This window comes from Brachypodium distachyon, chromosome 2 (assembly GCF_000005505.3).
Source record: "Brachypodium distachyon strain Bd21 chromosome 2, Brachypodium_distachyon_v3.0, whole genome shotgun sequence".
Taxonomy (NCBI): domain Eukaryota; kingdom Viridiplantae; phylum Streptophyta; class Magnoliopsida; order Poales; family Poaceae; genus Brachypodium; species Brachypodium distachyon.
In genome coordinates this window covers 20211399-20235254 of record NC_016132.3, presented here as the reverse complement: position 1 = coordinate 20235254, position 23856 = coordinate 20211399, and the positions used below count along the sequence as shown (strand labels likewise).

The window sequence follows — 23856 nt, the reverse complement described above, 5'->3', positions numbered from 1 at the left end:
CACGCTTGCGTGCTTGATCTCTCCGCCAACCGCCTCACCGGCACGCTCCCCTCCTCCGCCTCTTGCGCCGCCACTCTCTAGGAGCTCTCCCTCGCCGCAAACTCCTTCGTCAGCGCCCTCCCCACCACGCTCTTCGGCCTCACGGGCCTCCGAAGCTCTCCTTCGCTTCCAAGGGCCTCACCGGCCGACGTGTGTACAATTGTTCCTGCTCAGGGGGCTTTTTTGCAAAAAAATTACGGCCCGATGGGACTCCATCTAGGTACCACGTATACAATTCGGACTAATTGGACTAAAATGCTTGTGAATCTCAACTTTTAAAGCTAGTTTGGCTCATTTTGCAACTTTCTTTTTAGGAAAGCCATCATGCCGATTTTATTGATGGATAAAAACACTTACATCGTCAACAAGCAAAGAGCTAATAAAATCCGGTAAAACTACCAATTACCTTTCAAGTTCGTGGTTCAATTACCTTTTTTTTTTTAAAAAAAAGTCGTGCTGCCCCTCTCAACGAGGTATCGAACTTACCGCAACACGTTAGAAACCCCACTGACAACAGGGTCCCACATCATCGGAGCCCAGTCCCACCTGGCGGTTTGACGGAGGAAGAAGCTTCGCCTTCCGCACCCGCTGCGCCGCTCCGCTTTTCCTTCCGCGTCCCAGAGAAGAACGGAGAGCGGAGCCGTGAGACGGGGAGCAGTGGTAGCCATGGATCGCGTGCAGCTCCTCCTCGTCGCCCTCCCTGCGCTGCTCTTCTTCTCAGACCTCTCCCACATCTTCGCGCCGCCGCCTCCCCACCTCCGCCATCCCCACCATCACCCCCCTCACCACCCGCATCCGCCCCATCACCCCCACCCACCGCACCACCCCCATCCACCCCATCACCCCCACCCGCCGCACCACCATCACGCAGACCCAGCCGCCGCTGCCATACAGGTGGGTCGCAAAACCCTAGATCGAAATTCTCTTTTCGTCAGACCCTAGCTCGTAATTCTGCTGCACCAGTCTAAACGGCGAGTTGATTTTGTTATTCTGGTGCAATCACAGGAGCCCCATCTGGATGGAGCTGGATTCGGCACCACCGTGGAGCTGCAATTCTGTGCCTCCTGCTCGTACAAGTGAGTCCGCGAGCCGGTGTATTTCGTGTTTCTGCGCACTGGTGGTTGCTCGTTAGCTTAATTTGTTGGTTATTTGTTTTGTCCGGATGAAACGAACATATGCATAGTGCACCTGATACCTAGTGACTGGTGGAGTAGTTAGGAGGTGGGTTAGGAGGTGGGTTATTTGGTATCTGTTTCACTAGTTCCGCTCGTTGACTGATAAGCAATACCATGGTGCCTTCATATCCGTTCTTGCTAGTACCGCATGCTCAACGGTTTGTAACTTTCTCCAAGTCGTTTCTTGAGTTTACAATCATGTGAAAAATATTAGTGGGGAACTGTGCCAGTTATAAACTTATAATTAATGACTATGTGCATACTCTGACGGCAGTATGAGTGCTGTGTTAAGCAATTTAAGTCATCTTGTATCATACTTGTGTTTTAGACAAAAGGTTTTTTATCTTGATTATGAAGCCAACAGGGATAGGGGGATGTGCTGGGTTTACCTGCTCCCAATTACAGGGAAGTCAAAATGGCACAGAACTAGTCATCGCTTCAGCTGGCCAAAAAAGAACAGACATGGCGAGAGTTTTGACAGAAAAATCATAGAATCTACTTTGGTGCCAAAGCAGCTCACGTAGAACAGACAAAACGCCATTTTGATGCTGATCCAGATAAAATTGGCAACCACTGTGGTTAACATCCTCTTCCAAACCACATAAGCGGCATTTCTCTGAACCCTTCCAATTCTTCTTCGGCTATGTACCAGCTGGCAATCTATTCCTCATAGCTTGCAGCATAAAAATTTCGAGATCACATTTTTTTGGTGTCTCCTATAGTCCTTTTGAGTTTGAACTAGTAATGTTGTTAGTTTTTTCACCACTGTTAGTGTGATGTGATGTCCTTGCTTTCAGCTGGTTTGCGCATATAGGCACTTAGGTTAGATTGACTTCAGCTATTGCATGCCAATGTTGAGAGCATGCATAATTCATTTTGAGTGAGATGACAGCAGTTGTGGATTCATTGTCTTTAAGACATATAGCTTCAGGTCACCTGAGTTTTAACTTGCATTGATTGTGTGGTATAAGAATTTATCAATTCTTTAGTGAGACTTACTGATATTCTAATACTTCAGTTGCTGCAGTGTTCTTACCTTTGACCTTTCTGCTAAACGCATTTTATTTAAACTACATGGTACGTCTTGCTAATTCCAGTCGCAGCAGCATATGCTATCAACTATCCGCTTAACGATCTTTCCGAGTTCCAACACCCTTACTGATTTTATTATCATCTGCTCATTAATAATATTGTATAGGCAATATAAACTGAAGTGGTTTGTAGATCACATCGCATTGATAGGAAGATTGGGCCCATGCTGTTGCAAAGTTTGAGAATTATGTAAATACTACTCCAGAATTCACTCTAAGGGTCATGCAATGACATAGCTGCAAGTGTGCATGGCACTCTGAAATGCCATTGTTACTTTGGTTGTTTTTCTGAAAATGTGTCCCCAATGTTTTCGGAATACATAAGAAAGTAGTAATCATGAACATTAGAAAAAGACCGAGTAAAGGTTTACCAGTTTTAAGAAAAGAAAGAGCCATGATGTAGTAAATCTTTGGCAAAAAGGAAAAAAGAACGTTGTTTCCCTTCATACATTTCATTTCCATCTATCTTCTTGGGGCGACTCCATATTACACCAAAACTGAAACCCTTGTATGTCCTTACAAAAAAAAAACCTTATATACCTTTAGGCAAACATACCATAGCCTGCATGGTATAGAAATAGGAGTGTTTTTTCTACCTTGCAGGGGCATATAATTTTATAAGGATTTAACCCTTCTTTTTTGCAATCACAACAACCCTTCCCAAGTTCTAGCTATCAGCCTCATCTAGTTACAACAGTTTTCCTTGACTACCTTGGTTGCCCACAACTAGCTGTCTGAAATATCCGCAAGACAACAAGGAGACTCATATTGCAGCATGCTGCAACTTAAGCAATTCTTGTATTTGCACATGACATTTGGTCATCAGAATAAGCCTGCACACTGAGCAAGCAGTGTGCTAGGCAGTGTACCAAGACCGTTGTTGATGTCTTCATTATATAACCTACGTTCATGAATGCCTTTACGTTGTGAGGAGTATAAATAAAATGGGAAAGCCTGTGGAAGAACTCTTAATTATTCCTGTTAACCATAGAAAAGCACCAGGTTTCTTAATATTGTGCTAATTAATAGAAAAACACAATATTAATTAGTACATCATGGTAATTATTCCGTTGACTCGTTATGGAAGATTCAAGCTAAATATTGATGTGGCTACCCCTAATTAGTACATCATGGTATGGATCTAAGGCTGTTAAACAGAAAGTACGAGTGATTAGTAAGATTAATTAACCAGTTAATTATCTATTGCATTTTCACTTTGCTAGAACTTGTTCTCATACCTTGCGTTTTTTATCTTACTAGAAAAGGACATTAAAAGAAACAGAGCTAAGTGAAAATGTCGTGATATCATCTTTCATCTATACACAACGATATTCTATAAACTATAAGTCATGCTTTGCATATGCAGATTAGACTGAATATTTTGAGTTCCATTTTGTAGGGGAAATGCTATGACGATGAAACGCATGCTGGAAACATCATTTCCTGGCATTAATGTCTTCTTGCATAATTATCCTCCACCCTTCCCCAAACGGATACTGAGCAAAATTGTGCCAGTTCTGCAAGTTGGAGCCATAGCAACAATAATGGCTGGTGACCAGATTTTCCCTAGATTTGGAATTGTTCCACCTCCATGGTTTTACTCGTTGCGTGCCAATAGATTTGGAACCATGGCGACAATTTGGCTATTTGGCAATTTCGCTCAGTCTTTCCTGCAAAGTTCTGGTGCCTTCGAAGTTTACTGCAATGGAGATTTGGTACGTTTCCTATATCAGATACACCCTTCCGCTTGTTTTGTACTCCCTCCGTCCCATATTAAGTGACTTTCTATTACATGTATCTAGACGTATTGTAGTATATAGATACGTCGATATTTGGACAAATTTGAGTCACTTAATATGGGACGGAGGGAGTATTAACACATATACTGTAACAAATAAATTCCAGTCTTGCATGCTTGTGTCATAAATTAGGATTCTGGAGTATGATAGACCTGTTTCTTTATTACATGTTAATTTCTTCAAGGCTCACCTGCATAAAAAAAAAGAATCACATTTTTGCCTTGTTGGGCACTTGTAGAGATGGGAAACAAGTTCCATCAAGTCTGGGTTTTTTCATGACTTTATATTTCTCTTCCTAGAAATAACTGCTACAGTCAAAAGGCTTGATATACCAACATGACTTGAGATGCACTGCACATTGTTGTTTCTTGCTTACTGAAAATTATTTCCACCAGGTTTTCTCAAAATTAGCTGAACAGAGGTTTCCTAGCGAGTTTGAGCTGCGGGATCTCATCGGCAGCAGATTGCCACGTTCTCCATTCGGGAAAAGTATGGGAAACACCTTGTCTTAGACTACTGTCTTGGTATATCATGCTCCGCCCCGATGTATCAGTTACTAAGGTATTTTATGGTTAGCTCTGTGTGGTTGAGCATTTCTGTAACTCCACAGCTTACCTGTAAACACTAGTTTCAGAGTATGTATGGCTTGTAAAGGTCCTAAAGGATAACTCCGCATGAAACAGTGACAGCGTGATGCTGTTGTACAAACATCGCACACTATATAATTGTGATTGCCTGAAACTGCTATGTGGCGGTCAAAAGTTTGAAGTTCTCATCTAAGTTTGGTACCTATATGTTAAGTATGATTCATGTATGTCCCCATAAAGTTTTTAGGGGTTGATCCATGTATGCCGTTTCATGCATTGTGCGACTGTCTGTCTAATACTCTGATCCATGGTCATTGCACTCATTTTTTCCAAGGGTCTCACAGATTCTCTGTTTTAGGCGACTGAGGGTATATACCCCATGGGCTCTTTTTAGCTCGCAGGCGGCCCAGATGTAGAACAATTTGACGGGAAACTCAAACTAGACAGCCAATTTGCTCCCCTCAAAATCAAAGAAAAACCCCTTCAAAAGAAAAGCAAAGAAAAAAAAATAGCCAACTTCCTGCTTCCTCGCAAGGGTGTTGAGGAAGCTTCAAAGTTCGAGTTCACCTTTGTTGCCTTCCCCAGCACACACCGTTGAAATCGAGGAGACCCGAAGAACGATCGACGGGCCAAGCCCCCAAGCGCACGTCACCCTTCTCTTTTGCAGAAGTTGCCAGAGCTGCATAGACCAATTCCATGTGCACCAAAACCTCCTCCTCTTCCATGGTCCATCCCCACCAGGCACCAGCCACCAGCACACCACGGACAGAAAGCACAAAACCCTTCTCCCAATTCCTCCTCTTGCTTCCATTCGCACCGTACCACACCACACCACCGCGGGCTCCTCCAAAAGCAAAATGCCCCTCTTGCTCCGACGCCTCGCCGGCGCCGTCCCGCCCCCTCTTCGCCGCTTCCTCTGCACGGCGCCGACGGCGACCACGCGCGCTCAGTGGGCCATGCTCTACAAAAAGCCGGCGCTGGACGCGTCGGGGTCCTTGTCCTTCGACCTCCACACGCCGCCGCTTGTCTCCCAACTCTCCTTCCCTGCCCACCTCGTCGACCCCGACGGCGACGCCGTGGACTTCTTCACCGGCACCCTCCGGGCCGCGAGCTCCGACGGCCTCCTCCTCCTCGACTTCGCCGACACCCGCCACCGCGCCCCGGTCATCGGCAACATCCGCTACAGCTTCATACATGAATTTGACTCACCAAACGGCGACGTCGAACCGGACGTCGCGCGATTCGTCTGCAACCCTCTCAGCGGCCAGATGTTCCGCCTGCCGGTCCCCGACATGGATATCTCGGGGATGAGCTCGGGCTTCGGCCTGCTCACCCAATCCGAAGGCTCCCCCGGCCCGCCTGATAGATACGTGGTCGCTCAGCTCAGCCGAAGCAGCTGCAGGGGAGAGGAGGGCCGCGGGCGCGGAGTCGTGCGTCGGTTTCTGTCCGACACAGGGGAGTGGGACGAACGGCTGCTGACCGGGTCCTCCACGATGCCGGCTGGGCGGTTGATGTGCATACACAAAGAGCACGAGGTACTGGCCTTCGGCGACCGGCTGTGGTGGGTCGACGTGAGCTGGGGTGCCTGCTCCGTCGATCCGTTCAGCGACCGGCCGGAAAATCGTTTCTTCGAGCTGCCGCGGGGCAGTGTGCTGCCTGACCTGGATGGCTTCGCTGGGAGGCTGATACTGGGCAGGTACCGGCGTTTCGGGTTCAGCGAGGGGAAGCTGCGGTATGTCGAGGTGTCTAATAACAAGAAGCCGTTCGTGGTCAGCTCGTATTCGCTTGACGATAAGGGCTGCTGCTGGACGCTAGAGCACAAGATAGCAGTTACCCCAATCTTGCCCGAAAGATGTAAACGGTTGGACAACCACATACCAAGCATTGCTGCTATTGATCCATTCAATGCGAGCATGCTGTACCTTGATTATGGTCGCTTTGTTCTTGTTGTGGACATGGCTAAGGGAGATTGTCTTGGGGCGTGTCATCTTCCCGGGAGAATCGACTTTCGAATCACGAGCCTCTCGAAACTCTCTGGTTTCCTCATGCCGTGCGTGCTCCCAACATGGCTTGAATCGAGCTATATTCCTGGTGCTGGTATATATATTCTTCTTGAACATGCTTGTTTGGTATATTTGATATTGAATTGCTGAAGCTTGCTGTACTGTACTTATTAGATTGCACGAGGTTTGCAATTGTTTTGCTTCTCTAATTAATGGCAACTGTCGAAGCAATTGTCCTGTTAAATGCCTAAACAATGTTTTCCAATTCACTTTTGGTGTAGCAAAGAAACATATACAGCTCTTGTTGTTCTGTATCATTTTTGTTTAAGTTCTTTTAATCTATTAATATAATTGAAGGAACCCTTTCAAGCAAGAACACCAATTGCAAAAGGAAGACTTTGGCAGAAATGCTGGTTCGTGTCGACAGAGGCCAGAAAAATTGAAGTGTGGCAGCAACTTATCTATGGTACTTCCTCCTACACTGCCCATGGAATGTGTTACTACTTGCAGAAATAAGTAGTTTTGATCATGTTCCCAAGTCACTATGTTGAACTGGTTATCTTAATTGTCCAATTGTTTTTTTTTCGAAAAGGAGGATAACCTCCGGCCTCTGCATCGACTGATGCACACAGCCATTTACCTATGAAAACTGTTTAGGGAAAATACCATATGGTGGTGTTCTACTTTCTGGATTGGTCCAATTCTTATCCTTGATTTCAACTCGTTTGGTTGAGAACTGTTTAGTTACATTTGGCTAAGAGAATATGGTGGTGTTCTACTTTCTGGATTGTATACTCAAATTGTGGCATATCGCATTATAGGGTAGCTCGTTTTCTTCAAGCATCCTACAATTTTAGGGGAATAAAGTGTGCTGGTTGAATGTGTTCTTTTCTCGTATTGTCTTCAGTGCTTGACTTCTTGTCGCTCAGCACAGGAGTACCATATTATCATGTGAACTACTCAATTACCTGGCCATACTTATCCCAGTCTTGCAGACATTTCAGTTTTCACCATTTTTTTCTTTCTTTTTTTCGAAAAGGGGAAGGATCCCCGGCCTCCGCATCTAGTGATGCACACAGCCATTTTCAGTTTTTCACCATGATAAGCTTTTATCTTCCAATAGTCAATGTCCTGAAATGTTATCACCAAACCAAGGCTTAACTGAAGTATGTTTCTTACCAAGTGAGACTACTCTAAATTGACTAATCACCAAAATTGAAATGTTATCAAAGATTGTCATCACCAAAACTATCGGAGAGGATGTTGATGTTTCTGTTTACTGTTTTGCCTTGCAGGTTCCTTATATTTGACTGACAACAAAGTTTGATGGTGGCACCTGAAGGACATGAACTCTTGCTTTGTGGAAATTCTAGGACAACATTGGGCTTGCTCTATATGCTGCTACAATTCTCTTTGAAATAGATGATTTCTTATTTATCAGACTTGTTTACGTGCGCACCTGTTGAATTTATGTGCTATTTGGATGGAACAGAACTAGAATACAATGTTATTTTCAAGACATCATGCTTATGTTCTTTGTAAACTGTTGACGCACTCAAGTGTTCAGCTCTTTTCTGTTTCGCTTTGGTCATTATCAAATTAGGATACATTTGATCGGACTATGTTGTGGCATATGGTATTTGCATGCTGATGATAAGTAATGGATGCACTCTTTTAAATATTGTTAGACGACTCTGCATGACTAGAAAACGAACTGTTACCTGGCATAAATGCCAGTTTGAACATACCAATTAGGGCTATGTTTATCTGTCAAATGTTATAGAGCAGAATTGATTAAAGCTTTTATACACAAATCCGCGCATATAACTCAATCCCAAAGGGGAAGTATTTTGCGCGTTCTCCTTGCTCCACGACAGCGATTTGGCGGTTCGCGCGTTTCAATCCCGTTCTGTTGGCGTTCATTGCACCCGGGTATTGGGCCGGGTTGTCAGAGGCTGGGACGTGTGGGTGATGGAGTAACGTGTGTTTCTGGCACACGTGTATGTTACTAGCGTGTTCTTCTTGGCGTACGTGTACGCGCTGGTGTCAATCGGTTATTCTGGGTGTTTCGCATGGTGACAGCTGTTTATGCACGTGTAGTTCATGCATGCATTTGCATTAACGTCATTGTTGCTATATAAGTGGTTCTGGGCATTTGGATTTCGACGTGGTTTGTGTTTGTTCACTCCATTAGGATTGCATTTCCGTTCGTGGTGGTTTGGTGAGTTGTTGTGTCAAGCGTCGGCTGTGTCTCTACATCAGCGATATTTGGCGGTTCGATTGGTTCTTCACCTGGCTGGTTCGGCGCGTGCGTCGAGGTATGTGCTTTTTCTACGTGATTTGTTCGTGTTTTTACGCTCTCTGTGGTGTTATATGCCCATGGTTTTTGCCGGTGTTTGACACGATGGATGCTATTCTTTTGAGATTGTTTTGTTTACACGTATTGTTTAGGGTTGTTTAATTCGACATTAATTATGGTTTGTAATTGCAGGTTAGTCTGTTCTTTGCCGTTTTTATATGCCTCGTCGTAACTGAGACCGTTGTGGTGGGGTTCGTGGTCGGAGTCGTGGGGTCGTGTCATGTCCATCTGTTGGTTGTCACTTTGTCTTTTTTTAGTTTATTTTTGGTTGTCGTCAATGGATCTAGATGTCAAGATCTATGTTTTTGCATGCATGTGTTAGATGTGCGTGCCGTCGGCCCTGTCGATGGTGTCGTGGGATCGACATCGTTCGGTTTGGCTATGTGTGTTGACGTGACTTCTTCGTCTCATGACCGTGTGGTGGCTCAATCGGTGTCTACTGAACACATCGTCGGTGTTCGTCTTCATGGTCGTCGTCGTGCACCCCGACGTGCTCGAGGTTGGGCTGTTGTGTCTCTCTGTTTTTTTTACTCTGATGTTTTTGTCGCATGGGCAGCATGTGCCGACGATGTTGTTGATGGTGATATGGGTTTTTCGTCCTCCATGGTGTCCGATGGGCTCGATCCTTATTACGGGAGATCTGTCATTGGGATTATCGGTATTTATTTCTGTTTATGTTTCGCTGTTTTTATGTAATGGGATCGCTTGTTTATTAGCCTTTGGCCTGTTGACTTGACGTGTCAGGGAATCTGATCTTACCTCGTGTGGGAAGCGACTTGTCTCGCGTTAATAGGAAGTGTCGTTGGCTTCGAGACATGACACGTGCTATAGGTTCGTGTTGTGTTGTTTTGTTGACATTGTGGCCGTTGGTCTTGGTCGTGACATGTATATTTTTGCTTAGGATATTTTCCCTGGCCAGTTTATGTCTGCGATGTCCCTGTCCTGAGTGGTTTATTTTTCGTTTGTTAATTTTATATTTCGTAATTCTCAACATTTATTTTTGGTTTAATGATCCAGCTAATTTTGTTGGGAGATCATATCACGGAGGTCTTGATTATGTCTGCAATTTCTGTGGTGCGTTGTTTTGGTTTTCTGAGAGGGCAATCGCTGGTAGCGTACAGGGAAACGTGCTTTACAATGCATGTTGTCGTGGAGGGCGCGTAAGCCCTCAGACGTACAAGGAATGGCCTTCTCCGCTGCGTGAGCTTGTTAGTTTCATTGGTGGTTCCCAAAGCAGGGAATTTATGAGGTTAATTCGATCTTATAATTCGCTTTTTGCATTCACTTCGATGGGCGTCTCGGTTGACAGGAGTATCAACATGGGTGACGGGCCTTATGTGTTTCGTGTTTCTGGTAAGGTTCTTCATCGGATGGGTACATTGGTGCCTCCAAGTGGAAAGACCCCTAGCTTTGCGCAGTTGTACGTTTATGACACGGATATTGAGCTTCGCAATGGCCTGGATGTTTTTGGTGAGATTGGTGAGACTAGAGACCGGCCCGACCCTCATGTTGTTTCTGCTCTGATGGAGATGCTTGATGAACATAACGTGCTCGTGCGTACTTTTCGCATTGCTGCTCATCGTGTTTGTTCGCCTGAGTGCCCTAACCTGGGTATCAAGATAGTTGGCTCGGAGTCCTCTGATCCTGGCGTGTATAGACCTCCCGTGGCTTCGGAGTTAGCTGCTCTAATAGTTGGCGATTTTACTGCGGAGCGGTGTAAGTTTGATATTGTTGTTCAGCGTCAGGATGGTCCTATGGTCCATTGAAGCACGTATCTCAGTTGCATCCAGCGCTCATGGCTCTTCAGTATCCGCTGCTTTTTCCTTATGGTGAGAAGGGATTTTATCTGGGGATGAAATATGCTTCGTCTTCAAGTGGTGCTAGCTCGCGTCGAGAAGACGTTTCTATGCTCGAATACTATTGCTACCGGTGTCACTATAGGCTTAATCAACCTAATCCCTATACTTGTTGTGGTCGTCTTTCTGATCAGATTAAGGTGGATGCTTACTCTTGTGTAGAATGTGATAGGTTTGGTTTTTGTGATAAGAAACCAAGATAAGTTGAGGGATGAGTCATACCAAGGATTGGTTGACACTGTTGGTCAAGGATCCTCTTCTAGAAAAAACGTTGGGGTCAAGATCCATCTTCCTGCCAGTTTTGTTGGATCGCGTCGTTATATGACTCAGGATTACCAAGATGCGATGGCCATATGCAGATGTTATGGTGCTCCTGACCTTTTTATAACTTTTACATGCAATCCGAAGTGGGATGAGATTGCGGACGCTCTTAGATACGAGCCTGGACAAGTCCCTGCTGACAGATCTGATATTGTTAGCCAACAGATCTGATATTGTTAGCCGGGTTTTCAAGATGAAGCTTGATGAGCTCTACGATGATATTAAAGGTGGTTCTGTATTTGGTCCTGTACGTGCAGGTGAGTAGCCTTTTTTATCTTTTTTTTTGGTGTTGGGTTGCCTCATGAACTTATGTTGATATGATGTTTTTCGGCACTCTATACCGTGGAGTTTCAGAAGAGGGGGCTGCCTCATGTACATATGCTCGTGTGGTTAGGTGATAAGCGCCAAGGCACGAACGATCCTGATAGATTCTATTGTTTGTGCTGAGCTTATAGATTTGCGTCCTGGCCTTATAGATTCTATTGTTTGTGCTGAGCTTCCAGATGTGTCGGATGATCCCTTGCTATATGCTCTGGTGGACGAGTTTATGGTGCATGGTCCTTGTGGAAATATGAACATGGGGTGTCCTTGTATGAAGGATGGGATCTGTTCGAAGAGATTTCCAAAAAGTTTTAACGAAGCAACTATTGTTGGTCCGGATGGTTTTGTTGCGTACAGAAGGCGGGATGATGGACGTTTTGTTGCTAAAGGTGTACATCGTTTAAATAATAGATGGATTGTCCCTTACAATCCCAAACTTATGAAGAAATATCAGGCCCATATAAATGTCGAGCGGTGCAACAAGACTCATCTTGTCAAGTATCTATTCAAGTATGTGCATAAGGGTAATGATCGTGCTAAGATTAAGCTATATGCGGCTCGGGTTGTGGCGGCGCAAGGTGCTTCCGTGGTTGAGGTGGCCTCGAGTGATCCGTGTTCTGCAAGATCTTCTTCAGACATAGCAGAGATTCCTATTTCTGATGGTATAGACGAAGTTGAAGAGTACATTTTAGATATCTATCTACGTGCGAAGCCATATGGAGGATATTTGCATTTGATCTTCATGCTCGTGCGCCTGCGGTTGAGCGTTTGCAGATTCATCTCCCGGGTATGAATAGAGTGACATTTTCAGAAGAAGACGACATAGCTGACGTTGTTGTTAGAAGGAGGTCAAAGAAGACTTCTCTTACGGAATGGTTTGAAATGAACAGGAAGAATCCTCGGTGCCGTGATCTTACTTACTGTGAATTCACCACTAGGTATACGTGGTATCCGGACAAGAGGAAATGGTCCGCGCGTGGTAAGGATACTAAGGTCAGCAGAATCCGCTATGTCCATCCTACCACCGGTGAACTCTTTTATCTCCGGATGCGTCTAATGACAGTACGCAGGGCTTGTAGTTATGAAGATTTGATGACACATGCTGGCAAGCTTCGTGGCACTTTCAGGGAGGCTTGTCAAGCTAGAGGTCTTCTTGGTGATGATAGAGAATGGGAGCGCGTGTTTGAAGAAACTGTTCATTGGGCCACTCCACGTCAGCTGCGAGACCTTTTTGTCACCGTTTTGATGTATTGTGATGTTGGTGACGCTGGTACGTTGTTCACAAAATTTTGGGGTTATATGGCTGAAGATCTCTCCTATCAGATACGTGTGGCATTGCGTAATCGTAACTACGTAGTGCCAGATGCTTTGCTGCAGATTCATCTTGTGCGGGAGCTGTCTGTCCTTTTCACAAATAATGGATCGTCTATATCTTCCTATAACCTCCCCGCTGTTGTGACACCCGCCGGTTGTCCGTCTGATAACAGGTTGATTTATGAAGAGACTTCGTACGATGCTTCCGTTTTGGCGGTTGAATGGCTCCATTTGTATTCTAACTTTAATGAGGGTTAGTTATCGGTCTATGAGAGTATTATGGATGCAGTTGATGCTAGGAAGCCTGGGATTATGTTTGTTTCAGGCTAGGGTGGCACTGGAAAGACTTTTTTATGGAGAACTATTGCTGCTAGGCTTCGTTCACAGGGGAAATTGTGTTAGCAGTTGCTTCTTCAGGTGTGGCTGCTCTATTGCTCCCTGGTGGACGTACAGCGCATTCTCGCTTTCATATACTCGTTGATGTTGATGATAAGTCCTTTTGTGGGATTGGTCGTGGTACCATGCTCGCTGACCTGGTTAGACAGACGGCACTTTTGCTGTGGGATGAGGCTCCCATGACTCACAGGAGGTGCTTTGAGTGTTTAGATCGTAGTTTGAGAGATATTTTGTCTCAGGATAATGTCTCTAATGCTGCTCTTGATTTCGGGGGCCTTCCTATTATGCTTGGCGGGGATTTTCGGCAGGTGCTTCCTGTTCTTCCTGGTTCTTTGAAAAGCGAAGTGCTTGACGCCGCGATCTGCAGTTCTCCTTTGTGGCGTGAAGTAAAGGTTTTTAAGCTTCATGATAACATGAGGTTGCAGTCTGATAAATTATCAGAGACAGACAGGTTGTTGCTCAGCGAATTTGCCCAGTGGGTGCTTGACGTGGGTGATGGGGTACTTCGTGCACGTCGTTACAAAGATGATCCTGAACGTGTTTGGGTTGATATTCCTGATCGCTTTTTGATTAAGGTGTCTGCTATCGTTGGTGATGTGTACCATGACTTTGTTTTGCATCATGATAACATGGATTACTTAGCTGGCAGGGCTATAATATGTCCAACCAATGCTGTTGTGGATGAAATTAATGAATACGTTACTTCTATGGTGCCTTCTGAAGAAACAGAATATCTTAGTGCTGATAGAATTGCTCCTTGCTCTGAGCAGGTGCCAAATGTTGATGTCCTTTTCCAGTTGAGTTCCTGAATTCGGTGGTGATCCTGAACTATCCTAATCACCGACTTGCCCTTAAAGTTGGAGTTCCCGTCATTCTTCTTCGCAATTTAAATCAGTCCAAGGGCTTGTGTAATGGTACTAAGTTGCTGGTGACGAAATTGTTCGATTATTTGCTTGAGGGGATTGTTATCACTGGTCTTTCTGCTGGTCAACATGTCTGCATACCTAGGATTGTGCTTAATGCAACGAATCCAAAGTGGCCTTTTGTGCTCCAGCGCCGTCAGTTTCCAATAAGAGTTTGTTACGCTATGACCATAAATAAGAGTCAGGGTTAGACTCTTGAGAGGGTTGGCCTTTATCTTCGTAGTCCTGTGTTCACGCATGGTCAGTTGTATGTTGCCATTTCAAGGGTGGCGTCGCCGTCTGGATTGCGTATTCTTATCGAGGAGGAGAATGGTTCTTGCGGGTCAATTACTAAGAATATTGTGTACAGGGAGGTCTTGGACGCTCTTGCGCAGTAGGATGTGTAATGATGTTTGGTCTTATTTGAAGTTGTTTACTTTTGTGTACTACCTTAAAATAATAGCAATAAAAATCGTAATCTGGTTGTGTTTGTGGATTTTTGTACATGTGTTTGTGCTTGGGACTGCGTATCTTTTTTTTCCTTCGTCTGTGTTCGAGTTTTATTTATTCTCCTTACTATTTATTCTTTGGCTTGCTAAAGTTGTTTTTAAAATGATAATCAGATGGCGGCATCAACATATTCCCTTGTGTCCTCTTTGTCAAATGACACACAGGATTGGCGTATTCGTGTAAGAATCGCACGTTTGTAGGAACAAATGGATGGGAGCAATAATGGTGACATTATTCGCCTGCATTTTATCGCTGTTGATGAGAAGGTGCTTTGGTCGTTTCGTTTGTTGAATTTGTTTCATACGCGCTTTGTTGTAATTGCTGTTTTTTTAGGGCGTTGGTGTACATGGATTTGTTCCTAAGGGACTGCTCGTGAAATTTCAGAATGTGTTAAGTGAATTCCATATGTATTACTTGCAAAATTTTGAATTTACGTTGCAAGAGACAAGTACAGGTCTTTCGAGCACCGTTTCGAGATTCGATTTACCTATTGGACTATAGTGCAAGAAATATCTCCTGCCCCTCTTAAATTTCCTATGTATGTTTACAAGCTGCGCTCTTTTGAGAGCATACTTGCGAACATAACAGACAAGACTTTTCTTGTCGGTGGGTGTCATGTGCCTGGCAATTATTTGCTTTATTATAAATGTGTCGTTCGTTTTGGTTATTCTGGATGTCTGTTGGTTTTGATATGTCCAGATGTACTGGGCGTAGTCACTGCTGTTTCTGATTTGGCTTCTGATGATGTCAAAGGTCGTTCGACTGCAAAAAGGACACTTAGAATCGCTGATACCAGGTGCATTATTTAACATTTAGCATACGCGTGTGTCGTACATTGCGTGTGTTTGTTCTGTCTATTATCTTTTATTTTATTTTAAAAAATACAGGAACACTGCGATCGTTTCTTTATGGGGTAAGAACGCTGAGGAAATTGATATCGACAAGCTGGTCAGCATGAGCAAAAAGGAACCGGTTATTTGCTGGTCATGGGGTGCACATTTCGTAATTTGGACTGTTAGTTCTTCCGCAGTGCTCACAATTTATTTTTATTTTTTTTATATTATTATTATTATTATTATTATTATTATTATTTATTTTACCTTTTTTTTGTCTACGGTAGTTTTTTACAGTTTATACAATCAGTTGCTATGTGCCACTTTTGCTTAATCTTTCGGCGAGCTATGGTTCCAAGATTTGCATCAACCTTGATAATCCTGATGTTGTTGCTCTGCGAAACAGGTTTGTACGTTGTCTATGTGTATTCGTTTTTCCTATTGTATTATTTTGCTCATGTGGTATTTTTGCGATGATTATTGTTAGGATTGCGGGAGAATTTTACTTGGTTGATTGTATTTCGGACAGGGGTCGTCGGTTTGACAGCCCCGACCCGCTGAGAACCGATGTTTCATACCTTGCTTCAATTGTGCCTCATGTTGCTATGGTAAGATAGTTTTTCTTATATGATTATTTGTCGACGAAATGTTCTTTTTTCGTGAATATTGGTTACTTATGTTCTTCTTTGTTTGCAGAACAAGATGTTTAGATGGAAGGTTACACTAGACGGCCTCGCGGATGGCCAAGGCTGGTGGTTCATGTCTTGTGATATATGTACTTGTAAGTCTGTTCAGGATGGCGATTCGTTCAGGTGTAGCAACAACGAATGTGGTGGCAAAACGGCTGGTCCAAGCTAGGTGTTTTGAATGTATAATTCTGACTTTGTACCCTTTTCTATATATGATCTTGTGACTATTTCTTTTTTACGTTTGTAGGTATAAGTTGGCTTTTATGGTTTCTGATAACGGATCATTCGTTGAGATGGTTTTCTTCGGTGATATCGCCAAAGATTTACTTGGAAAACCTGCTGATATCTTGGTTGCTGAGTCATACAATGTGGAGTCTGGTGTTACACATGATATTGAAAGTTTAATTGGGCGTAAGTACGTTGTTGATGTTGCCGTCTCACGATATTCATTTCGTCGTGAAAACATATCTTATCAAGTCCTCAAGTTTTATCCGGAAGGAGGGTCTGTCTTTGCTGAGTTTGTGTCCGGTGCTTCATCCTCCAATGTTGTTCCCTCTTTGCCGTCTGGTATGGTGACAGTACGCGCTTGTGTTTAGCTCGTTACCTTTGTGGTCTGTTGTTATTATATTTTTGTTTTTTTTAAGATATTGATACTAATTACTATTTTTTTGTTTTTTCTGATGGTTGGTCATATTAAAGAAGATAGGACTGTCGTGTACCAGTTTATTTTTTCCCTAACTGAATTATGTATAATCTGCTGCGCTTCCACTGTTTGTGTGTATTTATTTTACGTTGTTTTATAACATCGTGGCTAAAGTGTGTTATGCCTTGTTTAGTTGGTGTCATTTCCAGAAGGAGACGATGACGCTAGTACTCCTGCACTCCCTGCCTGCCCAGATAAGGCCATTTGTAAACAGACTAGCAAAAGGTTGTCTACATATGTTTTTTTTTTGTGTGTGATTTGATGTCAGTTGTTCTATTAAGGTCGTTTGCTGTGTTTATGTGGGCAGTCTTGACTGGCCCATTGGTATGTATAATTAATAAGCTGCTTCGTGTATGAAGGCAGCGCTTTATGTCTGCGAGTTTGCTAAGAGTACTAGAACAGTATCAGGTTCTTTCCTTTTGTAATATTATCGTGCTGGATCTTGTGGTACCATCCTGCTTGCATGTTAATTGCCCACGTGTCAGGTCTATTTGTTCCGTGGTCATGTGTTAGTACTCCTTTAGTTTTGTATTTACTTGATGGTCTTTAATCTGGCCAGGCCACTTGTTCCCTTCTTGTCATACATTATTTTCTATGTGTGGATCTCAGCTGAATTAGGCCTTATTTTATACGTTAGTTACACAATTGGGTGTGTGGGTCTTAGCTACACAGTGTTGTATTTAGTTGTTTAGCTTTTTCGATACATGTTTTTTAGATTGTATTGGTACGTCAGGTATTATTTCGCCGACTTAGAGAAAGGCACAATGTACTTCTATAAGAGAAGGAAAGCATATGGATATTGATGTATCAAAAGAACATGTTCTGTCGGCGAATTTATGACAGGGTCTCAGTGCCGAGAGGTATCATGCTATCGTTTGATCTAAAAAAACACGGTATAATGTTGTATGTCAAGATGACATCAAAAAATATATAAGGCAGGTAGAGTGCTATAGGGACTAACCATGCTTGTACGTACTGATTTAATCGGAAGAGTTATGTCTATAGAAATTTAATCGAATGATATGGTTTGACGAAAAAGGACATGCCAGACTTAAGGACGTAACAAGTAAGAATCTAGAATTATAGTGATACAATTGCATTTGGAAGGGCAAGGGTATTTCTGATAACATATTCGTACGAAAAAGATAAATCTAAAAACAGACTGTCTTAGCTGATAAACCACGTGGGTAGTCAGATATTGCTGAAGAAACTACATGGACAGTCTAATATTACTGAAGAGTGATGCAGGTAAGGTGAAAGTCTAGCCTCGGTTACTTTTTCGTATAGGTTGGACGATTCTGTAAAGCATGACAGGATTAATAACGTACTACGCTATTTAGTTTGAAAATTGAAACAGATGGACAGCTGCAATATAGGATTTAGGTGCTAAAGTGGATGAACATGTCTAATTAGAAATTACATGGGCCTTTTAAAACATATACGAATGACACGGTTTGTATGCTAACCGTGATACATGACACTTGACATATTGACATCTGATAGCAAGCCAGTTTTTTGGGTACGTTCAGACAAGCATATCTATCCGAACTAGAGCTACGTGCATGTAAAGCTTGTGAAAACTTCTCTTTTATCCGTCATGTAGAGAGACACTGGTGCCATCCTTAATTCGAACATTGCTAGCATGGATCGATCCCCTTGTTAGGTGGGATCGATCCGTCCACTGTATTCACAAAACAGGGAAATTCATGACGGCGAGTAACATCCTTCACTCCAGGACTTTCACCATAATCTGTAAAGTCTTGATCTGTCTCTGAGGAAGAATCGATATCTACAGCTGTAGGACCATCGGTGATCAGAGGAAATTGGTCAATGACTTCGTGGACATGAATCAGAACCTCAAATATCAAGTTCCGTTTTGACAAGCGTTCCACCGGCGTTTCAGTAAGCTCGTTTATCAAAAGCTCCTCTTCCTCTTCTTCCTCAATAGGCAATGTTGGTTGACGTACAGTTTCAGGGATTTCAATTTTCAGTTTTTTTGGGATCGAGGAAGGATTACGCATCCATGCTCTAAATCTTATGGAGCGTCTATCGACTGGGGTTTCAAACTTGACAAACTCTCCTCCTAATCCGTTAACTACATTTTTTATGAATGTGAGTTCTCTCGCGTCTTCAGGGAGACCATCAATACTCAGCACAGTGATGAATGGTAGCTCAGATTTGTCACCACCATAAGCGTGTGACCAGCGGCAAAATGAAACAGCGCAGCCGTGTAAGCAAACCAACGTCGATTGCATCACTACGGATGTGCATTCATCGCCAGATTGAACTGTTAAGAGAAAGTGATCGGGAGGTTGACTGACCGAGGCTTGGATTTGTCCGACGAGACCGCAATGTTGTCTTATGGCCTGGATGAGGTCATCAGCCGCCACGGACGTTGGCGGTGGCCAGCGTCCTGGATGGACGGTGGCCAACGAGGCACGTCCAAAGAGGCGATTTCGCATTGCTTCCATCTCGGGTGTGCGGGATGCGATTATGTGCCCCGCTTCTGGTCGGAGCTCAGGTTCGCCGCGCCGAGCGACCTCTTCTGGGAAACAACGACTGCTTCGAATCCATCTCTCCTCCATCCCACCGCCGCCCTTAGCTTGTTCTAGATCTAGGGTTTTGGTGGCTTTGCCGTCACGGGCTGTTGGAAGAGTTTGTGTGGAAGAGCCGGTCTGCCGAGTAAGAGCCCCCGATATAACGTGAGGTTCCGGTTAAGTGGGCTTCTGTTTTGTTCGTTATGTGTGTGCGAATGGGCCGTGTGCTAACTGTTTATTTATAATGGCCCATTGAATCGTGATCTACGAACCGGGTAATTGTTCGTCTACATGCTTGACACTACGTCCATGCGAGTTTGCTTAATTTTAACATAATCATCTGGCGAGAGGTTAGCATCGGTTATTAGAAAAATGAATTGTCTAATGGGTCGTGGCTTCCTGTTTAAAACATAATTAACCTAAAGGCCTGCTAAATACAACTAAAAAAAAAGTACGTACCTGATTTGAAAAAAAAATAGCGTATACCTGTACATGACAAATCAATGCCAACTGACGTTACAAAGTAACCTGGTGGCATCTTTTTAAAATAATTTCATTTGTGCAAAAAGTTTATTCCTTGCTCTACTTCCGTTTTACAGAGAAACACTTTTTGAACTACCCATTTTTTCTACATAGGCTGTATGCTGTCGAACTCTAGCAGATCTTGTGTGTGCACTGATTTGTGCATACTGTTTTGCATAGCCCTTTGATTCCTTTTGCTTTGGTTGTGTTTATAGCGCTCGTACCAGCCCAACAATATCATCCGTTGACGGGAGTGGGCACCCACCGCTATATATGCCAGGTTGCTTTCCATTCTGCATCACTCTCTTCTACTCGCACACGCGCAGTCTCCATATCTGTTCTTTTTTTCCATCCAGATCCAGCAAAAAAACGCCTTCTTCTTTAGGCAAACTCCATTGATGGCCACCGGCGGGGGCCTTGTTCCGTTCTCTGCGGGAGGGCAGCCGGATGGCAGTGTTGCTCCTTCGCTTCCTGCTGAATCTATCTCGATTTTGCTTTCTCGCTTGGCACCGGAAGTTGGAGATGGAGTGGTCTCAGTGCCGGTGGCACGCGCAATGCAGGCGGATGGAGGTGCGTCAAGCTCCGCGCCGGTCGACACCGAGGCAAGCGTGTTGAATCCATGGCCTATCCGGCACATGGAGAACATGCTGGTAATTTCGTTGTTAAAAAAGATGTTATAATTTCTAGATCTACACGTATTTTGTAGATCTGTATGTTTTTGGTATGTTCTGTGTTATGATGTTCGGTTTTTTTCGAATATGTGTTTGGTTCTTGCCAGTGAAATAATAAACCAGTTCTAGCATATGGGTGTTATCGCACAATAAAGTTTGTGGAGATGATTGATGGCACATCACGTCTATGTACATCTATTATTTTTTTTAAATAAAATCCGGCGATGTGTTCATTTTCTGTTCTAAATTCACGGATGAAATTATATAGATACAAGCGAGCTATACATGACTTGAAAATCTTGAAACGCACAGATAAGCGGTGTGTTTTACCTTCTTTCGCCAGTTTCTTTGTTAAATGAATAACTATGTGGCAGTCATTTATAAAGTTTTAATGCATGTCCTCTCTACAACGCATGCTATGTTATGTACAGGTGTTTCGCGTTTCCAGGATCCAGGTAGCTAAGCAGTTGATACAGTATCTGGGGATAACCATAGCGGGCGAGGGTGCTGATATTGAATCTGGTATGCTAAGATCTTGGATGAATATAGAGTTTCCGCTAATTCTTTCTGGGCAGGAGCCCAGAATGGAACGGATCATAGGTGACCCAGCGCTGTCGCAAGTCAATGCAGATGAAGAACTGGGCGAGAAAATAATAGAGGTTCTCACGAGCAGGTCCTACATTATCATCGACAATACAAATCATAAGTTTTTCCAGAGCCTTAGGTACTTTCACATTCCCTGAATTTCCGCTGCTGCCATATTCAAGCGGAGAATAGACGTTTGCAAGAAGAGAATAGACAGCTTTCTTCATTCAATACGAAGTTTATAGCAAGTCTAGCCCATATCTGTTGCAACTACGGTGATGTGCTGCCATTTTCCACGGCTTCACCTGCTCTTAGAGGGATAGGTCTTCCTCCTGGTTTGATAACTTGCAGAGGCACTTCGCCACCGTCTACACGCGAAGAAGAGGTGGCTGAAGCCGTACTGCGTCTTTACTTTGGGTATCAGGACGAGGATGAAGGAATATTGGTGAGTTGATCAATGTTGTGTCATATGTATTGCTTTACGTGTCAAGTATTTACTGTAGTAACTCCGCTGGCTTGAACTGTCTTGTTTACAGATTTATTTTTATTCGTCTGTATCTGCAAAGTTTGGAGCTAGCGTCACACAGTCGGCGACTACGTTTGTAAGCTACTACTAGCTTGGTGGGCATGGTTCGTCACAGTGGATTCTAGCTTTTGTTTGTTATCGATGGCAGCACGCTTCATGAAACACGTGGTGATTGTGTATTGTGTCGTCTATATTCTGTGAACAGCCGGATCTATCTCGGCTGCTGCGGCGACGGCAACTCTCGCCTTTTAAGTTATTCGACTGTGACGCTTGGTAGATGAAGTGTTAGGCCTACGCGAATGGTCAGCTCACGTACTGACTATACTACCCATGTAAGAAGTCAAGTATTGGTCCTGGTACTGTTGTATTTTGCACTGTTTGACCGAGACTACTCCGTGTGTTAATTAAACATGCATTCTATTCTACTTGTGTTTTTGTTTTTTTGTACTGACGTGTGTTATTTTCATATATATATCTTCTTCCTACACAGGATGTATCTTTCGTAAGCTAACGCGTAGATGATAAGAACGGTCAAATGTCTTTGGACCAGTCACACGTCATTATAGTATATGTTGCGTGCGATAGAGTACATGAAGTTATACATTCGCTCGCCCTTACGTCATCAGTTGCAGTTACTTTATTGTAAAGGCGAGAAAGGTGTATGAAAGGACTTGAGCTTTCTAGATACACTGGCTGTTGACACGAATACGCTTGTTCTGCGACATGTGGCGACCATCCATACGGATATGAGACAGCTTGCTCTGTGTGTATGCAATGTTTTTTTTATCAGCACTATAAGAATGGTTCGTCCGTTATTCGCTACCAATGTGTACAATTCCTTCCATTCCCCATCCAAATGAAGCGAACGTCTTAGTAGCGTTCTTTCTCGCTAGAAAATTACAGCCTATTCCCCATCCAAATGAAGCGAACGTCTTAGTAGCGTTCTTTCTCGCCAGAAAATTACAGCCTATAATGTCTGCGCCGTATAATCATCTCCATTTGCTCGAACCAAACGAATATATGATCTACATACGCGATTCCGATAACGAACAAGACTATGATTTGTCTCGACGGGCGATGGCTACAAAACCGCTTAGTAAGATTCGTACCTTGTCTCAATAGCTATGGTTTATATATACATGTACATCGAGCTTGTTATATATTAATTATGTTATTACGTGTGCATGAGATTCTTCTGCTTTTCTCTCACAGATGATGCACAAACGGTATATATTAGCCGTAAGTCTATTCTTTCCGAAATGGTCCGTGGTATAGGCATGACAGAGCCAACGTATGATACAAGAAGCCAGACTAAAGGATTTTATTCTTATGTCAAGGTTAGCGTTCAGATGTCATATGATAATTCAGAGATTACGGATCTGTGGGCGTATAGCGATGGCCCACTATGTTCGGCATATAGCGCCGAGGAGGAAGTGGCACGAAGAATGATAGACCTGCTCAAGAAACGTCTTAATATTGAGGTGGACGACGTGAACTGGCACAACACGCACATGTGAGTACCAATCCGCAATCAGTTGCCATACAGAAGAATTAGAAGTCATCAAAAAGGAAAATGCTGGTCTAAAAAGTATCGTCGCACGATTAACGCAAGGTTGGAAAGCTACTATTAGCGAGTTAAAGATAATACATGAGATGGCCTATTTTAGCTGTTGTTATGCCTTTGACAGTCATAATACAACGACAGCGAATATTATGGATGGGGTTTTGAATAACGCTATTTCTTTGGAAGAGCAGTCTGAAAGAGCATTGACAGAGGCGAGTTCTGCTTTAAGCGAGGCCACGGAGACAGCAGTGTAATGCTAACCTTCTTACATGCCGTGGACAAACTGCGTGTTCCTCTTTTTTAATTTAACGGATGATGGTTCCTTTGTGTTTCGTGTGGAACATGACTTGCGTTATATTTAAATGGTAGTGTGTGTGTTTCTTCCAAAGCGGTTGGAATGAACGGCAGTATCTTAATATATCGAACTATGTATAAATCCGAATCGGATTCCGAATGGGTGTTTCTATCCTTTTATGAGTAGCGCTCTTGGCTGCTCGATCGTGACTCCGTTTTTACTTTCGACGCGTTGGTACTTATGCTCTCACTACATCCG

At 43.5% G+C, this 23856-nt stretch overlaps 4 protein-coding genes across 8 annotated transcripts; all 4 read left to right on the top strand.

Annotated features, from left to right (window-relative positions):
- Positions 1-563: 563 nt before the first annotated feature.
- LOC100828990 (selT-like protein) lies at positions 564-4872 on the top strand. Its single transcript, XM_003568216.4, has 4 exons — positions 564-933; positions 1045-1115; positions 3705-4020; positions 4500-4872. The coding sequence occupies exons 1-4, from the start codon at positions 706-708 to the stop codon at positions 4614-4616; spliced, it is 732 nt and encodes a 243-aa protein (XP_003568264.1). The 5' UTR covers positions 564-705; the 3' UTR covers positions 4617-4872.
- A 152-nt stretch (positions 4873-5024) lies between these two features.
- Positions 5025-8275, top strand: LOC100828481. Its single transcript, XM_003566117.4, has 3 exons — positions 5025-6788; positions 7052-7160; positions 7990-8275. The coding sequence occupies exons 1-2, from the start codon at positions 5549-5551 to the stop codon at positions 7135-7137; spliced, it is 1326 nt and encodes a 441-aa protein (XP_003566165.1). The 5' UTR covers positions 5025-5548; the 3' UTR covers positions 7138-7160; positions 7990-8275.
- A 586-nt stretch (positions 8276-8861) lies between these two features.
- Positions 8862-16422, top strand: LOC112270551. Of its 5 annotated transcripts, XM_024458208.1 has the most exons (5): positions 8876-9012; positions 15373-15687; positions 15794-15912; positions 15994-16114; positions 16203-16422. In XM_024458208.1, exons 2-5 carry the CDS (start codon positions 15628-15630, stop codon positions 16362-16364), a joined length of 462 nt encoding a protein of 153 aa, XP_024313976.1. In that variant the 5' UTR covers positions 8876-9012; positions 15373-15627; the 3' UTR covers positions 16365-16422. The 5 variants fall into 5 exon arrangements, 1 of the variants encoding a protein (XP_024313976.1); XR_002962795.1 differs by lacking the exons at positions 15373-15687; positions 15794-15912; positions 15994-16114; positions 16203-16422 and adding exons at positions 11082-11487; positions 11585-12467; XR_002962793.1 differs by lacking the exons at positions 15373-15687; positions 15794-15912; positions 15994-16114; positions 16203-16422 and adding an exon at positions 9186-9980 and having other exon boundaries at positions 8862-9012.
- On the top strand, positions 13441-14070 carry LOC112270721. The gene has a single exon (XM_024458779.1). It carries the CDS (start codon positions 13441-13443, stop codon positions 14068-14070), a length of 630 nt encoding a protein of 209 aa, XP_024314547.1.
- Positions 16423-23856: the final 7434 nt, after the last annotated feature.

Bases quoted from the DNA above. Each gene is read 5' to 3' on its own strand.
- LOC112270551 (XM_024458208.1), top strand. From the start codon at position 15,628: ATGAGCAAAAAGGAACCGGTTATTTGCTGGTCATGGGGTGCACATTTC. The intron at 15,688-15,793 runs GTTAGTTCTTCC...TGTCTACGGTAG, and splicing joins CACATTTCGTAATTTGGACT to TTTTTTACAGTTTATACAAT. The intron at 15,913-15,993 runs GTTTGTACGTTG...GATTATTGTTAG, and splicing joins GTTGTTGCTCTGCGAAACAG to GATTGCGGGAGAATTTTACT.
- LOC100828481 (XM_003566117.4), top strand. From the start codon at position 5,549: ATGCCCCTCTTGCTCCGACGCCTCGCCGGCGCCGTCCCGCCCCCTCTT. The intron at 6,789-7,051 runs GTATATATATTC...ATATAATTGAAG, and splicing joins GAGCTATATTCCTGGTGCTG to GAACCCTTTCAAGCAAGAAC.
- LOC100828990 (XM_003568216.4), top strand. From the start codon at position 706: ATGGATCGCGTGCAGCTCCTCCTCGTCGCCCTCCCTGCGCTGCTCTTC. The intron at 934-1,044 runs GTGGGTCGCAAA...GTGCAATCACAG, and splicing joins CAGCCGCCGCTGCCATACAG to GAGCCCCATCTGGATGGAGC. The intron at 1,116-3,704 runs GTGAGTCCGCGA...TCCATTTTGTAG, and splicing joins TGTGCCTCCTGCTCGTACAA to GGGAAATGCTATGACGATGA.
- LOC112270721 (XM_024458779.1), top strand. From the start codon at position 13,441: ATGACTCACAGGAGGTGCTTTGAGTGTTTAGATCGTAGTTTGAGAGAT.